The following is an 18,315-nucleotide window of genomic DNA, read 5'->3' as shown; positions in this document are numbered from 1 at the left end:
TGCGTAAGAGAGAGAGAGAGAGAGAGAGAGGATGTTGTCTGGACTCTGCAGTCCATGGTCACAGTATGAGCTAAGCCCAGACATGCATTAGACACACATTTTAGCACCCTGCATGAATAAAGGATGTGTGCCAGGTCAGGGGGTCCTAGCTTTGTGCAGAATTAACCTCAGTAGACTGTAGCAGTCAGCCTGGGAGGAGAGCCTAGAACCCCTTAATAACATCTTCTCACTCCTAGTCTTATTGATGACTACATGGCATGCCAATGGGAGTTTAGTCCAATCATAATATTGGGAGAATTGTTCAGGCGTTAAGTTTGGTATTCCTTTTATTGGATTTGACAAGCATTTGGTTAAACCTGAACTTTTCGTGTATTGAAACTAATTGTGCAATTGCAATTACATTTTTACAGCACAACCCACTGGACACAAAAATCAATTCACGTCTATTCCACATTGGTAATTTAATTTAAATGAAAACTGTAGACTGATCAACGTGAGACATGTTTTTTGAAATAATATCAATTATATTTTAGCCTCACTAGGGGTAACATTTGTGTGCCAGCTCATCTTGAGAGGTATTTCTTCCTGTTAATTCATAGAATACATCAAAGTCACTGTCACTGTCATTTAAAAGGTGTGAATGTTCAATTCATGAAACACTTTGAAAACATTTCCTTAAAACCCCAACAGTGTGAATTACCTTGCAAATCCAACACAGTAATAAGAGCACTACAGTGCCCTCCAGTGGTATAATTTGCACATGAAGAGGTGAGTGTCTATCTATTACACATATTTGCAGCCGTTTACCACTGAGTCATAGACAGATAACTAACTCAGTGGTTCAGCGAATTAGGTCATCTGGGGCAACACTCATTGATTTCATCCCCTTAGTCTGCTGGGCATTCATTGACGTTCACAGGGCCGACCACACTGGAGGCTGTATTAAAAACAACAGGCTTTTTATTGACCTTTATGTTCCGCAAGCAGCCAACAAACGAAGAAGAGACGGGCACTCCTTTATGCTTTGATGTGCCTGTATAGGGGGGAAAGCATAAAAGTCATATTGATGTGTTTATAGAACTGTCAGAAGCTGTTCATTAAGGTTTGACATGCTCTACCAATTTTAGGAAAGTGTTTGAATTCAGAGAAGATATTTTAATGCGATGCAATGGGTAGTGTTGCTGAATGAATTTACCGGACATGCCACCAATGTAGAGGGAATCCTTAGTCATTGTGTAGGAGGAGTGGGAAGGCCCAACCATACGCTGAGACTCTGAGTCCACGTTCAGTTGGACTACATTGTTCTGTTTGGACACTGAGGAATACAGTAGATGGACTGGCTATTAGAAGATCCTTCCAAGTCCTTGTAAAGAATATGCTGGTTTAAATGTATCTCTACTGTATGAGGATGAATCAATGGTTGATGTGAGAGGGATATGTACCTGCAATAACATGGAATGTGCCATCACACAGGTTTTGTTGAGGTGTCACAGATGCACTGTAATCACCTAACCCATCATTCACATGGACCTCCACCTGAGATTCAGAGCAAAAATGATATTCCAAACTTTTCCACACATTTCAATATACTTCAGGCTTACACAGTATCCAACTCCACAGTCCCATATACATGTTGATGAGGTTTAAAAGAACCTTGTTTTTCCTCATGAAGACACTTAGGCTGTTCCTATGACGACCCCTGGCATGGAAGAGGAGACCTGTAGTGTTCCGTGGGCGAGCCTCAAAGGTCAGCTCAAAACGGGAGCCCACAGTAAAGAACTTATCTAAAACACAAAGTATCTTTGTCAGAGTTACTGGATGAATGAGATGATTAGTTCAAGCAATATTGCTCACAACTAAGACACCACAATTGTAGTATTTTTTGTTAATGACTATATAAAGTCCACACCTAAGACCACATGCCCTGTGCCAGCAAAGTATGCCCCAGTCTCTGTTGCCCCATCAAAGCAGGGCGGGGCCCCGTGATTGGAGGCTGGTTCACCAACCAGAACATTGTACACTTTGAAATGGCGTATACAGCCAGTCACACTCTTCTTGGGAAGAGAGCCACCCTGAGAGAGATACAGATGGACATCATTTTAAAACCAAGCACACATTTTCCAGGATGTAAATATAGATGTCATAGTAAATATGGTAATTATGCCCCAGATACAAACCTACAGGAGAATCACAATCACACCCTCACATTGGGTTGTGTCTGGTTTGTTTAGACGCCATTACAGTCTGTGTCTGCTTGCTTACCTGAGCCCAAGAGGTTTTGGAGGCAGGGTCACTGCCCAGATAGACCGGGTTCTGCAGGGCTAAGTAGGAACCCTCCTCTGCAGGTAGAATACCATCAGGCACACGGAAACCATCCACGACCAGGTGGAAAGTGTTCTTCTCCACACTGACAATTACCTGCACACAGACAGGCCATGCAGGCGCTTATCAACTACTTTACACGTATAAATCTCTCAGCTGTGGCTGTGAGGTACAGTGTACATTTTGCACTATTTAGAATGACCTGAAACTAACAATGATTTTTATGACTTCATTTAATTATCCTAATATTGAGACCTGATATCTCAACAGTTATTAGACAGCTTACTGTATGCCATCTTCCATCGTTGCTCTTTTTCTTGTTGTGGATGACTCTGTCCTTCCCCAATGAGAGTTTGATTTTGCCGTTGGTCATGTACAGAGAGACTTGGGAGATGTCCCCGTTCCCTGAGACATGGAGCAACAGCCCCTCAGATGACCTGGTTCTGATCTCCAGGGAGAAGTGAGGCCTGGCAAGAGGAACACGCAAGCCACAGATTTAGAATTGGATTGTCTGTTTTCATAGGTCTTATAACGGTTAAAGAATAGAAAAATAAATCTGCAGAGAATGTTTTTTTTAATGGAATGTGGATACGAGGACCAACATTTGACCTACTGTACCTGAAATTAAGTTCTTCAGGTGCAATGATGTAACTGAGCCAACTAGCAGCCCCAGTTAGCTGGTAGGCCTGGGGGTCAGACACTTTGGGCTGTCTGCACTCAGTAGGCACAGCACCAGATCTCTTCAGCCAGATAGAGGGGGGTGGGGGAGAGGATACACATTAGTAATGTACCAATACAGTAATACTTTACATTAAGTTTCTCTATTCTTGTGTAGTTACTTTGTAATTATTGTATTATACAATTGTATTACACAGTAATACGATGACAGAATGACCAGTACTGACATTAATAATAAAGGAACAGTTCACTGCAGCATTACAAGCCTGTAAAATATTTCAGAGAAAATTAGATTTTGATCATTTGAAGTTATCTCTTGGCTATTTTAGACATTTGTGCTGGAAGACCAAACCAAAGGTACACACACCCCTGTCGCTTGAGTGAGAACCTAAAACTTTACAGGAAAACGAAAAGAGCCAACATGTCCCTTACTGCACACTTTTACCATGAATAGCCTGATGGTTAACATACGCTTGAATCAACTTTGGGAAGTATTCCCATACTCACTGGTTTGTGTTTCTTGGGCCTCTCTTGAAGGCCTGCTGGCTCCCATATGGCCTGAGGAGGGGGCTGTAGTCTGCACATCCCCAGGATCACATCTCCCTTCTGGGTGAACGAGCTGAAGTCAGCAGGAATAAAGATTTCTTCAGGCCTGTGTCAGAGCACAAACAGATACAATCACAAAAAGCACATCATCAGTTATTTTTACTTTCCACAACTTACTTAATTAATTAGAGAAAACACTGTAGCTAATAATAATTTAAACACATTTTTTTTAAATCTTTTTTTTAAACGTTTTAGTCGTTTAGCAGACGCTCTTATTCAGAGTGACTTACAGCCTGTGCATTGATCTTAACCTAGCTAGATGAGACAACCACATATCTCAGTCGTAGTAAGTACATTTTTCCTCAAATTGTCACAAATTGGAATGACCACAATGTTGAATCATAATATCACCTCATAGAAGTTGAGTTTTTCACTTTTTTTTTTACCATTATAACTGTAGTGTGACAATAGTGTGACTATAGTGTGACTATAGTGTTGCATTTTTGAATCAGACCTCCTGATATGAAGGTTAGCCAGGCAGCCCCTGAAGGTCTCTCCTCCCAACACAACCTGATGTTCATTGGGCTTGTCTTGGGGGGAGGATTGATGTTGGCCCAAATCACCGTTATCAACCCTCAACTCCAATCTGAGGAAATCACAGCGCTTTTGTTATGTCTGTCTGTGGGTGTGTGGAACAAACCAACAATAACATTGTAGAGTTTATAACAATTTCAGATGAGAAACATCTCTGCACAGCTTGACCAATGACAATAAAAATGCCTTACCGTGTGCCATTCCTTAATGCAGTCAAGTAGTGCCATCTTCCATCGTTGTATGTCTTGGTAGACTTCAAGGCATTTTCATCAAAGTTGAACATCACATAGCCATCAACCAATGAGAGCTGGTATCCATGACGCTGATCGATAAATAAATGGTGTGATGATATTCTTTACAAAAAACTATATAATTCTGAAACAAAACTGTTAAATTCATTTTGATAACTAATTTTGATCCTTTTACTAGTGTTTGAGGTTCAAATATGACACACAGAGAGTAGCCTTTGAATGAGGCTCTCTGTGAGAGACTCTTCAACCATTATTGAAGAGTGGACTGACCTCTTCTCTGGTCCTGAGAAGAACACCTTTATTCTCCATGGTCCTGAACCCCAACGAAACCATGGCCACAGGGGTGGTCCAGAAATCCTGTGGGTCCACTGAGAGGGAGCCACCAGGGTGGAAAGTAGCCTCACGAACACCCTGAAAAGAAAATACATTGTACATGAAAATTCTAGAACTAGAACATCTTCCACATTGTGCAGTCTGAAATGGATTTACAAAATGAGAGACGGTTTACCAAAAGCGAGGTTGGGCATCCAACACTGACACCAATTGTCGTGTTAAACTCAATCTCCTTAGATTGTAAAATCACATTATCTATACATCCTCTGAATGGTGGGGTTGTGACATTATCTCTGAAAGAAAATACATGACATGGATAATTGTATAATTGACATTCCAGGAAAATGCATGTATCCCTTGCAGGAGATTATGACAGAAAGCCTATTTACAGAGTTTGTACCTTTCTCTTATTGATGCTGGTAGACCCCCAATGTAGAATTTTTTGAAACCTTCCATGATGTTGTCTATTTTGACAATCTCAGTTTGTACTCCAGCCACATGTACTTTAAATGTTGTATCCATGACTATTACAAAGTGTTCATCCTAAGAGAGAAAGCAGAACTTTAAAAAAAAGTTTATGCAGATAAAACTAAACCGTACAGTATGTCGATGATACTATCTTACATTGAGTGAAACTTTTCTAGTACTCTTGGCATTGAGGACTTGGGTGCCTTGTCTTCCCTGCAGCACAACATAACCTCTCTCCACAGTAACACTAGTGTACGAATCCTGTGAAATACAACAAACAAGTGAATGAAACAACATATTTATGAAGACATTGCTCTACACACACCAACCATAAAATCCCAATAAGGACTGCATTTATTCATGTCCAACTGCAATACATTGATGTTCCTGTATCGTCTTGATGAAATTGTAAGCTTGATTGATTACACGACTTACAATGTAAACCAGATAGTGAATTCATTTGAATGTACTAATTATTCAGTCGTTTCCGTGTGTGATTCTGAATTCATATTTTTAACTGATATCAGATATATGAATGGACAAAATATACATACCTCATTTCCTTTATAAAACAGTAAAGCATTCTCCACCTGGCTGTTTGTGTGGAACTTGAGCACTCCTCTTTTCGGGGTTTCAATTTCTTTAATGTCCGTAACCAAACCGTAACCAGTGCCGTCAAAATAATAAGGCACTGTTAACTGTAGACTATCACGAACCCTGAAAGAAGGAAGGAATTGCATGATACATTCTGACACTGAAGCAGAAAGATGTTTTTTTTTCATGTATGGTCATGGTACAGAGAACAGGCTAAATTAGAACATGTAGACAGCATTCACCATTCCGTACAGTATGGCATCTTTTATAGATCTATAATCAAGGTGATGGTCCCTTTTGTTGGTTCTTACTTTATATATGACTGTTTGTCTACGTTGATGGCATTCTTGAAGTTGTACAGACTAAAGAATTGATCATTGATAGTAGACAGTTTGATGGCTCCACAGTATTTGGGGTAGCGCAGCTCCACTGGAGGCTAATGAGAGAAGGGCATAATGAAATAAAACAATACTTGAATAGGAAGAATAAGACTGCTCTGGTCCCGCTGATGTCTACAGGGTACTTCTGTATTCAACAATAAACAATGAGCATGATGCAGAAGCACAGAACACCTGGGAGGCAAAGGGATAGAGGAATGTAATTACAGTGAAGGCATCAGGATAACCGCCTACGTAGAAGACCACACTGTTGGTGTCCAGGTTGAGGAGGCCAACTGTCGTGTTGGGCCGGTTACTCTCCTTAGACACTTCGACAGACTGTGATGGGAACCTGTGTGTGAGACTGAGCTCAGCATCTTGGTAAACTCTAGAGAAATAGGAGACAAACACAGTGGGGATGACAAGGGAGCTGTCTCCATCATGGGCAAACTGTCCCATGTCATCAAGTTAGTATCAAATCCAGAAAAAAATCCTCAGAGGTGTACCTGTTAAAGACGACCTTGTCAAAAACAGTGGAGTTCACTTTGGTTCTAGTTATGTGGTCGGTGTTCAACTCATGTATGACTCCACCCAGCTTGTATACACAGCGGAGAGTGTTATTCTTTACAGCCATTCCAATGAAATCTTTGGATGACTGGAATGGGGGGGAAACAAGCCATCAATGAAAAGTAAAAAAATACTGAACATCTCCGATACAAAATGTATCAAAATAATTAGGGAATCAATTGAAATTCCAAGATTAACGCTCTAGGATATTATGACTACACTATTTACTCAAATGTCCCACTTACGTCCATGTTGCCGAGATAGAGCACAAAGAGGTTTCTGTCATCCTGTGTGTTCTGTCTGCGCCTACGGCTGCGGTCCCCTCTAGTGGGCTTGGTCTCCTGGCGGTTGAGAAGAAGTTCAGCAGCTGTAAACGCCTTCAAATCCTCAACATTGGTGGGGGGGCGGAGCTCAATGTAACCCTTCCCATTGAAGGTCATGCCGACAGAGAGCTGGGGAGACACACCAAGAGAGGAATAATGGACATTCAATATGACAGAGACAGACAGATACAGCCAGTCTAAAAGACCTAAGAAAAATAGTGTAATGGTTGGAGTGATCACGTTTGGTCAAGAAAGGACAAAGGTCAACAGGAAAACGATCCAAATAGAATGACTAATCTAGAGTATTTAAGTTAGATGTGGTGTCACCCTTTTGACAATGTCTCTGGCCTCCTCTATCACATCCTTGATTCTCCTGATGCTGTCTGTCACACTGACACTAGGGAGTGCCTGGGAGCACAGGTTTTGCACCCTGCTGAGGTTGCCTTCCAAAGTAGGCCATGTCTCGTTCAATTTCTTCACTGTACCAGTCAGGAGAGAAAGAAAATCAGCTCCAATCAACTACTTTCTTTTCAATTTCCCTTTGTATCATTAATTCAAATTCAATTCAAGAATCTAAAGTTGGATTTGAATTTAAAGAGTAAAGAGGCAGAATTTAGATTAGAATTAGAGGAAGGTTCATTTCAATACCATGACAGGATAAATGTACTGTGTGTCTGACATGAGTACTTACATTCATTGTCAGCCTCACCGAGCACACTGCCAATGTTTGAACTGACATTAGGAAGCCTTATATGTCCCCAGCTGATATTATTTAGTCTGTCTGTTACGTCATTGACTGTGTTATTGGCAGCGTTGACAGTTGCTTTGGCAGAGTCTATGAGCTTCCCAATGTCATCTGAAACACAAACAAATAGTGTACGTGAATATCATAAGTATGGTCACGTTGTGGCACAGAATGTGTAAACTGTCATTCTCATCGATTCCATGGCGTTGTTATTAAAACACAAGCATAATCTTTCATCTTATATACACAAACCTCTTTGAATCTCTTTAAGATTCTCTGTAACTGCAAGAGCATCTTTTCTCAGCATCTCTCTTTTGTTCTTGGTCTGACCAACACGTTGCTTGTGGTTGTCAACTTTGGCTGAGGTCTCTGTGTGTAAAAAAATAAACGTTGGGGATAAGTGGTAATATATGATAAGATAATATCAGAAGGAGATATCAGAAGGAGACAACGGAATGTGTTTTATCGAGGGCATACAGTATACTGCAGTGTGTTTCGGCCTCCAACAAAATCGTTAACAAGTTCAAAGTGCATAGCTTTCTTCAACATCATACAACAAAGCCTTTGGCTCATATAATGTCCTGGATGGATTGAGAAGGGGTCAACAACGTGATACATTCTTGTTTCTATTGTAGCTTTAGTGTCGTTAGAAAAGCAAATATTGGGATGATTACTACACCTCTGAGGTTCTTCTCAGCATTCATGGCCTCTGTCAGTAAGCTACTTGCATTATGCTTTAGTTCCTCAGACCTGTTGGTCAGACCTTGCTCCTCCACTTCCTGAAACATATACAAGTTACTGGAGTTATGTGAAATACTTATTGATTGTTGTGAATTTGAAGTTAACGGTGGCTGGGGCATCCAGACCAGTATAATAATCACCTTCAGAGCTTTGTCGGATGCCTCTTTGGATTGGTTGGCCGCCATCTCTGCCTCTTCAATGGCTTTTATGATGCTGATGTAGGCTCCGATGCTTTCTGAAGCATGCTGCAGGTCAGAGCTGTTGGTGGCATTATGCACTGCCCTGCAATAACAAGGAATACAGTGCTCACAGTGGCCCATACTAGCCCATAAAGACACGAACACACAAAGGTCTCAACATAGGACACGTCTGTGGGGTATAAAGAAGTAGGCCCCCAACCTAATGACCTTACTCTGTCAACCTACATTTGTAGTTCCATTGCCAGTTTGTTTAGTTCCTCTGCATGCTCCTCTGCCATGACGACAATGCCCTCCTTCTGTTTTGCTTTAGCGATATCATTTAGCCTCTTGGTTAGATTGGGCTTGGCTCCGTCTATCTCGGCTGCAAGGTGCTCGTATTCCTGAAAGATTTAAATGATATTTTGAATGCCTCCTTCACAACAATAGAGATAGCAATTTACACTGGAAACGATTTGAATTCATCTGCTTCATACCTTTTTCATCTCCTTCATCATTTCCAAAAGGCCTGTGATATTCTTCAGTTTATCTTTGGTCATATTCATTTCAGGAAGGACTGAATCACGTTTCCTCTCCAGCTCACCTCTAAGTTGCTAGAAAATATACATATAGAGCGAAAACAGTGATTACCCCTTGTCAAACACAGAAACTTGAGACATGATTTGGTATTTGTCATGTTCAGAAAAAGGAGAGAACATTTTTTGTATTGTATCTGAGATCTACAACATATTTCACAGATTTTACACTTCAGTGTTTGACATTACCGTCAGGATTCTTAGGAAGTCAGTACTGTTGAAGTTGAGGCTCCGTGTCATGTTAACCATATTGTCTGCTTCTGCCACAGCCACGGCCAGATCACTCAACGCAGAGACCGATGTCATCAGAGACTCTGCCGTCTCATTGGCTACAGCCTGGTTGTCGTCTAATGGAGCTGCCATATTGTTCTTGATGAAGTCCAAGACTGAGAGAGACACATGCATTACACTTTGCATTGTGAATCATATCTATCATACACTGTGAGTCAAGAATTTGTGTCACATTGATAATGTCTAACATTTATTATTCAATAGTGTGATCATTTAAGTGCTGCCCTGTACTGTAAGTGACTATAGACTAAGCCAAGAGCCCCCTGTCTCACGTTTGTGAGCATCCTCTTGCTCCCTGGCAGCCTTCTCTGTCTGGTTACTGCAGCCAAGCTGTCTCATCTCCTTCACCATGCGCTGCACCACCATCATCCTGGCTACCTCCTCCACTCCCACATTGATGTTGGTTACACTAGAATTAGCCTCACTCAGCTGTCGAAGGAGATCTGAGAGGGGAAAAAGACAGGTGGGGATTATCATGACATTGACGTATCATTATATTATCATTTTGAAACACTCAATAACAGTATACCTTCTGTATTCATTAGAAGATCTTGAGCTTCAGGGATAAAATCCTCGGCTCTCTGTTTGGTTTGGATCACTTTCACCAAGACATTGTCAGCACCTGAGAGAGAGTAACTTGCCTAGAGAGAATAAGATCACACAAGTAAAAAGGATATAGTTTTTCTGTAAAATAACGGATTACATCTGACATCTGATTATGGAAAGCAGGCCTCAGGCACCTTGTCTTCCAGTAGGCTTATGTCCTGATCCAGACTCATAACTTCTGCTTCCAGAAGATTGACCTTTGGACCCTGAGCATCCACAGTAGTGCTGTACCTTCCAACCAGAGCCTGCAAGAGTATACCAGAGGGGAGTGATCATCTTGTTAAATTGTGTACATTATACACCATTTGGTGTTCAAATATATAGAGCGCCTCAGTAAGACCGTGTTAAATGACCTTTGTTTCATTAATGGCACCTTCCAGCTGGTTAATGTTGGCAGGCGAGCTGTTGGAACCAATGCCCTGAAGCTGCTGCCTTAGCAATTCCAGCCCATCATCCATATTTTCCAAATCATTCAGTAAGGCCTGAGTACAGCTGTCACACTCTGACCACAAAGAGAGGAAGAGCAGATTGTTTAGTTAGGTCTAATAGGATGAGAGGAAATGCAATATGAATCATGCTGGCAACAACAGACAATAAATAGCTCACTATACATTGAGAATGTGTATTACTGTGTGCTTCACAAACCTATGCATTGGTCATCTGTGCCGGGATCATCAGGCTTCTTACACTCTAGAGACAGAAGACACAGTGAGCAACAGTTATACCAAATCTACAATAAGACAAACTATTATCAGCATGACATTTCTTGCAGGCATTTCTTCAATCTATAGCCTATAGCTTTATCGTTATATAGGAGGCATCCTGTTTTAATTCATAGATCATTTTCTCTATTCTTGTACAGCTGAAGTGGGTCCTGAGCTTACTTCCAGTCAGATAGTCACAGGTACTGGTAGCATCACAGTGGCATCGCTGGCACCTGCCTCCATATATCATTGGGTTACCATAGTAATCAGGGGCACACCTGCCAGATTGGGGGAGGAAGAGGAGAGGAAAGTTCTAGACTTTTGTTATAAATATATTTACGGTAAGATGACGTTGACATTTTTATATGTACTGTAAAAAGCATATAAACACACCTCTCACATCTGGTTCCAGTGTAGCCAGGTTTGCACAAACATTCGATTTCATTTGCACCAATATCCAGACATGCTACTGCAAAACTACACAAAGAGAAAAAAATGATTTTGAGTACCAAATGGTAATTATATGTTTCATCCAATAGTTTATCTGGGGAACGTAAAACCAAGTGTGCTCACATAGCTACCTGTACATTAACAGAATGTATGGACATATAGAAACTGACTTGTTGGCTCTGAAGGGACATGGACACCCACGGCAGGTCTTTTGGGCAGCATTGCCGTAGTAACCTTCCTTGCAGCGCTCACATCGATCCCCATCAGTATTGTACTGACAGTTCTGGAAAATAAAGTGTCCTCTTTGTTTATGACTGAAGCAGGCTCGTGGAATGTTGGGGTTATGGTTCATGATGTCGTAGCACAGTACTGAGAGTTTGTCAAGTCTGGCATGAAAACTCATCTGTGTATATGACTTATATCCATCTGGATCAGCATGGGTTAGAAAAAGTGCATATGTTTACCTAATTGGTGAGTCAGGAGAAACCTATCCTGCTATGTGTGTGTGCGTACGTACCCCACTGGGTACAGACATCATTTCAAGGTCTAGTTTTGATTTACATTTAGTTGAGTTGTCAACTAATGTGAATTCAGTGTGATAACAACAACAAAAATTCACCATGTCATTGGATTTAGGTTAAAAGGTGGGTGGGAAAAAAATAACATTTTCCTTTACGTTGATTGCTTTTTGAAAATCCAATCCGTTTTCGACGTTGATTCAACATCATCACATTTAATTTTGTTGTTGAAATTGCGTGGGAAAAAAGGTTGATTTAACCAGTTTCTGCCCAGAGGGACCAATTAAGGCTGCTGAGGGTGCTGCGGCACCCCTGATAAATCACTTTTTTTTATAGACACAGAGAGAGAGAAACCCACCAGACATCTCCCTGTTTGCTCGTCACATTCATTAGACAGGCTGTTACAGTTGCAGGGTACACACTGGCCCCTATGAGGCCCTGTCCTCTCTCTGTAGTATCCAGGGCCACACCTCTGTATGGAGGGGAAAAGTCAGGTTAGGTAAGGCAGCCTTTTGAATGCAAAAGTGTCTTATCAAAGAAGTTCTAATAGAAAATATAGATCCGTTTCGTTCAATAATAACAGTACTGTAGTGCTACGTGTTTCGGCCCATCCTGGACTTGTTATTTAGCACATTCTTCAAGTGAAGAAGGCTTGGACTGGCAGAAAAACATCAAAAAAGAAAGAAAGGTGAAACAAGACCCTAGTCAGGAGGACATACACTGTTTATCTGCTATCTTGCTATCCATAATAATTCATAAAATGTAAATATGGACCTGCAAAGCAACCCATTTTGTGTAAGTCGCTCAGACACATTTGTGTTGCGAAAATTCCAGAGATGTCAATACAAAACCATTGCTTGTTTGTGTTGTAAATCAAGGTGTGGTATATTCTACCACTAAATCAACAAATAACAATGGGGAACATTTGAGGACACAAGACCTGGGTTCAAGTACTATTTCATATATTTCAATTTCTTTTCAATTCATTTGAAAACAAGTTTTTGGATAACCTGTATTTGAAAAAACAAGTAGTTGAATATTGGAATGCGTTTGGAAATACACTTGGAATGTGTTTGGAAATACTCAAATACACGGACTCAAATACACTCCCATACACTTAACTCAGGTATTTGAAAATAGTATTTGAAATAAGTATTTGAAAATACTTTCAAATGCGATTTGGTCTACTATTTGTTTTGCTTTCAAATAACCATTCAAATACTAAAATAAAAGTATTAATTTGGGATGTGTATTTGAACATGGTCAAATACACAGAAAAAAGTGTTTACAGTGCCTTGAAAAAAGTATTCACACTCCTTGACTTTTTCCACATTTTGCTGATTTTAAAATGTATTAAACTGAGATTTTTTGTCATTGGCCTACACACTGTTGGAAACTGACTAATTGACTTAAACGTGTTTTAGTATGTTTACAACTATATAAGCGGCCGAGTGATCAATGTGTTATCGGTTTGATGGAATGATCTATGTGCAATGGTATTTGGCCAGAGGGAAAGTAAACGGGGGCTTGTCCATAAGGGTGGGATAGGAGACACATGCTAGAGCTGATAGATCATAAATTACTGTCCTGTCTTATATCTTAATATGTTTTCTATCATTATATTTTATCAATATTTTTTATATCATTATATTATCTTAGTATGAATTGATGGCTAATTTCATAGAATAGAAAGAAGTGTTGGCTCTGTGTATGAGAACAGCAATTATGTAGTGGACTGACTCCCTAACCTCAAGGCCTCTCCTGACCGATAAGAAGAACGGTGAGCTCCGGGGAGGAGTACTAGGGTTCTGGAGTGATAACACCACCTGCCCAGCAACATCCTAGACACAGAAGGGGGGGGGGGGTCTGTTTGGGAAGGAGGTTATAAATATATGTGCTTGAGACTTCATATGTTGTCTTTGCAGCTGTATGCTTTCTTCTGAGTCTTAGAACGTACCCCATAATGTCAAAGTCAAATTATGTTTCATGTTTTATTTTTTTTACAAATGAATAAGAAATGTAATGCTGAAATGTCTTGAGTCAATAAGTATTCAAATGAGCTTAACAAGTAGAATAATAAGTTGCATGGACTCACTCTGTTTGCAGTAATAGTTTTTAACATGATTTTTTAAATACTAGCTCATCTCTGTACCCCACACATACAATTATCTGTAAGGTCCTTCAGTCGAGCAGTGAATTTCAAACACAGATTCAAGCACAAAGACCAGGGAGGTTTTCAAATGCCTTGCAAAGAAGGGCACCTATTGGTAGATATGTTTAAAAAAAAAAAAATTAAAAGCAGACATTGAATATCCCTTTGAGCATGGTGAAGTTATTAATTACACTTTGGATTGTGTATCAATACACCCAGTCACTACAAAGATACAGGCGTCCTTCATAACTCAGTTGCCAGAAGGAAACTGCTCAGGGATTTCACCATGAGGCCAATGGCAGCTTTAAAACAGTTACAGAATTGAATGGCTCTGAGAAAACTGAGGATGGCTCAACAACATTGTAGGTACAATACAAACCTAATTGACAGAGTGAAAGCCTGTACGGAATTCAAATATTCCAAAACTTGCAACAAGGCACTAAAGTAATACTGCAAAGAAATGTGGTAAAGCAATTCACTTTTTGACCTGAATAAAAAGTATTATTGTAACTTCTGCATCAAAAAAATAAAACATGAAACATAATTTGACTTTGACATTATGGGGTACGTTCTAAGACTCAGAAGAAAGCCTACAGCTGCAAAGACAACATATGAAGTCTCAAGCACATATATTTATAACCTCCTTCCCAAACAGACCCCCCTTCTGTGTCTAGGATGTTGCTGGGCAGGTGGTGTTATCACTCCAGAACCCTAGTACTCCTCCCCGGAGCTCCAACTCACACTCTCAAACACGTAGATCCCCTGAACAAAGCTCACTTTCCAGCCCACTTTCAAGCTCCCACTCTCAAACACATAGATCCCCTGAACGCAGCTCACTCTCCAGATCCCAATGACCTGAATTCTGAACACCTGTTCACACACCTCTAGGTCATTATCACACGCTATTTAGTTCAGTTCTTTGCACCCGATCATTGCGAGGTGTTGTTTGTTTTGTGACACACTTCTATTCGGAGCGCTGGTTTTCCTGTAATTTACTCCTCCCGTGTATGATAGTTTTTGCCTGTCTCACTAACGAAGCTTTTTGCCTATTCCCTGCCTGTACTTTAGCCTATTGGATTTTCTGTTACCAACCTATTGCCTGATCTCCCGGACGACGTTACTAGCCTTTTCCCTGCCTGTCCTGTTGCCTTTTTGGATCCCCTGTGTATGACCTTATGCCTGTCCCTGGACCCAGCTACCTGCCTCATGCTGTGGTCCTTTACAATAAACACCTGCTGTGCCCTGTGCTTGAAACCAGCTCTCTGTCTCCCATTGTGTTCATTACAGTTATGTTTGGGGCAAATCAAATCCAACACATTACTGCGTACCACTCCCAATATTTCCAAGCATAGTGGTGGCTGCATCATGTTATGGGTATGCTTGTAATTGGTTAAGGACTGGAGAGTTTCTCAGGATAAAAAAAGAAATAGAGCTAAGCACAGGCAAAATCCTGGAGAAAAACCTGGTTCAGTCTGCTTTCTACCAGACACTGGAAGATTAATTCACCTTTCAGCAGGACAATAACCTAAAACACAAGGCCAAATCTACACTGGAGATTGAATGCTCCTGGGTAGCCGAATTACAGTTTTATACTTAAATCTGCTGGAAAATCTATGGCAAGACCTGAAAATGGTTGTCTAGCAATGATCAACAACCAATTTCACAGAGCTTGAACAATTTTGAAAAGAATAATGAGCAAATCTTGCACAATCCAGGGTTGGAAATCTCTTAGAGGCATACCCAGAAAGACCGACAGCTGTAATGTCTGCCAAAGGTGTTTCTAACATGTAATGGATGAATACTTATATAATCAAGATGTATTAGTGTTTTATTTTTCATATAATTTTTTTTGAATGTTAAAATGTTTCTTCCACTTTGACATTACAGAGCACTTTGTGTACATTGTTGACAGAAAATGACAATTAAATCCATTTTAATCCCACTTTGTAACTAAACAAAATGTGGAAAAAGTCAAGGGGGTGAATACTTCCTGAAGGCACTGTAAATAACAAATACTCAAATACAGCTTCCGTGTCTAGACCAGCCTATTATCACCAGACAGAATGTGATTGATATTATATTGTAGGATAATGTAAAATTGTGAACAGTATGGATATTTTAAGTGCATTATAGTATTGTACTGTGCTGTTATTGAGTGAATGTACACTACTGTTGAAAACTTTGGGGTCACTTAGAAATGTTCTCGTTTTTGAAAGAAAAGCTCATTTTTTGTCTGTTAAAATAACATAAAATTGATCAGTAATACAGTATAGACATTGTTAATGTTGTAAATGACTATTGTAGGTGGAAACGGACAATTTCTTAAATGGAATATCTACATAGGCGTACAGAGGAACATTATCAGCAACCATCACTCCTGTGTTCCAATTGCACATTGTGTTAGCTAATCCAAGTTAATAATTTTATAAGGCACATTTATCATTAGAAAACCCTTTTGCAATTATGTTAGCATAGCTGAAAACTGTTGTTCTGATTAAAGAAGCAGTAAATGTAACGTCGTTCTTCGTTTGTGGAAAGAGAGTCGGACCGAAATGCAGCGTAGTGGTTACTCATGACTTTAATAGAAAAAGTGACACATGAAATAACGATACAAAATACAAAACAACAAACGGAACGTGAAACCTAATTACAGCCTATCTGGTGAAACTACACAGAGACAGGAACAATCACCCACGAAATACACAGCGAAACCAGGCTACCTAAATACGGTTCCCAATCAGAGACAACGAGAATCACCTGACTCTGATTGAGAACCGCCTCAGGCAGCCAAGCCCATCCAACACCCCAGCCGCAATCCCAATAATACAAAAACCCCAATACGAAATACAACAACATAAACCCATGTCACACCCTGGCCTGACCAAAAATATAACGAAAACACAAAATACAATGACCAAGGCGTGACAATAAAACTGGCCTTCTTTAGACTAGTTGAGTATCTGGAGCATCAGCATTTGTGGGTTCGATTACAAGCTCAAAATGGCCAGAAACAAAGACCTTTCTTCTGAAACCTGTCAGTATATTCTTGTTCTGAGAAATGAAGGCTATTCTATGCGAGCAATTGCCAAGAAACTGAAGATCTTGTACAACTCTGTGTACTACTCCCTTCACAGAAGAGTGCAAACTAGCTCTAACCAGAATGGAAAGAGGAGTGGGAGACCCCGGTGCACAACTGAGAAAGAGGGCAAGTACATTAAAGTGTCTAGGTTGAGAAACAGACACCTCACAAGTCCTCAACTAGCAGTTTCATTAAATAGTACCCGCAAAACACCAGTCTCAACGTCAACAGTGAAGAGGCGACTCTGGGATGCAGTGTCTGTGCTCTTTTGCCCATCTTAATCTTTTATTTTTATTGGCCAGTCTGAGATATGGCTTTTTCATTGCAACTTTTTCTTTGCAACTCTGCCTAGATGGCCAGCATCCGCCTGTTGACATTGAGACTAGTGTTTTGACCCCAACCTTTTGAGCGGTAGTGTATGTTTGGATATTTCATAATGATTATATTCCAAAGTACGGTCTGCTATAACCCTGTGATAAGAACCTATGACAGTCTTGTGTGAGAAAACCCAATGAAGTTCACATCATAACTGCATTTAAAAAAATATTCAAATAGACATGTATTTGAACCCAGATCTGAAGGACGCGCCACCTGAAGACTGAAGTATAAAAGTGCTGTCGTCTGGACCTTTTGCTCCCTTTTGAGAGGAATCAATACATATTTTTAGATTTTTGAAGTCACTCTCCCTTTGTCTGTGTACCCTGTGATCTGTGTGCATTACATTAATACATTTTTCGATTTTTGTTGTTCGACACAAACTTAAACCTCCATTAGTAGTTGAAAATAGCAGGCAAATGGGTTTATTTTGCAAAGCTCTATTATTTAGCCCCGCATTACCTGGGTGATGGCTCCAGCTGACTGGTTGTTGAATGAGGTGTCACAGTACTTCCTAGGGATCCTGGGGTGCCCTTTGTGCCAAGGATCCTTACCACTCTGGTGGGTCTGAGACAGATAGTCATACCTACAGTTTGGATGTCTCTGTGGTGCTCTCTGGCCATCTGTGCAGGGGCCAAATAAAGCACACCACAACAATAATCCCCATACTCCTCCAAACCAGAAAACAGTTCCTTGTGTCATTTTCATACGTCTGCAGGACAGCAAAACTATCTCCCTCACTGTTGAGGAGCTTGGCTGTGGGAACTATGAGAGCTAAATACCTAGGAGCTCCTCCCTCTGTAAGCCCAGGGCCAGATAGAATGTCCCT

At 40.5% G+C, this 18,315-nt stretch overlaps 1 protein-coding gene across 1 annotated transcript; it reads right to left on the bottom strand.

Annotated features, from left to right (window-relative positions):
• Positions 1-308: 308 nt before the first annotated feature.
• lama3 (laminin, alpha 3) lies at positions 309-18,306 on the bottom strand. Its single transcript, XM_035737485.2, has 38 exons — positions 17,949-18,306; positions 12,239-12,352; positions 11,533-11,645; positions 11,306-11,389; positions 11,093-11,190; positions 10,854-10,898; positions 10,562-10,710; positions 10,343-10,453; positions 10,132-10,243; positions 9,875-10,045; positions 9,501-9,697; positions 9,213-9,329; positions 8,965-9,119; positions 8,680-8,821; positions 8,478-8,577; positions 8,051-8,167; positions 7,745-7,909; positions 7,381-7,532; positions 6,976-7,182; positions 6,670-6,818; positions 6,392-6,551; positions 6,098-6,222; positions 5,747-5,909; positions 5,349-5,453; positions 5,125-5,267; positions 4,900-5,017; positions 4,662-4,802; positions 4,332-4,462; positions 4,061-4,192; positions 3,508-3,652; positions 2,941-3,062; positions 2,609-2,789; positions 2,263-2,418; positions 1,910-2,072; positions 1,654-1,784; positions 1,443-1,536; positions 1,196-1,315; positions 309-1,033 (listed from the first exon to the last, which is right to left on the bottom strand). The coding sequence occupies exons 1-38, from the start codon at positions 18,192-18,194 to the stop codon at positions 888-890; spliced, it is 5,220 nt and encodes a 1,739-aa protein (XP_035593378.1). The 5' UTR covers positions 18,195-18,306; the 3' UTR covers positions 309-887.
• Positions 18,307-18,315: the final 9 nt, after the last annotated feature.

Source organism: Oncorhynchus keta, chromosome 26, assembly GCF_023373465.1.
Source record: "Oncorhynchus keta strain PuntledgeMale-10-30-2019 chromosome 26, Oket_V2, whole genome shotgun sequence".
NCBI lineage: Eukaryota > Metazoa > Chordata > Actinopteri > Salmoniformes > Salmonidae > Oncorhynchus > Oncorhynchus keta.
Note: the sequence above shows the minus strand (reverse complement) of the source record. Positions and strands in the feature narration are given on the sequence as shown.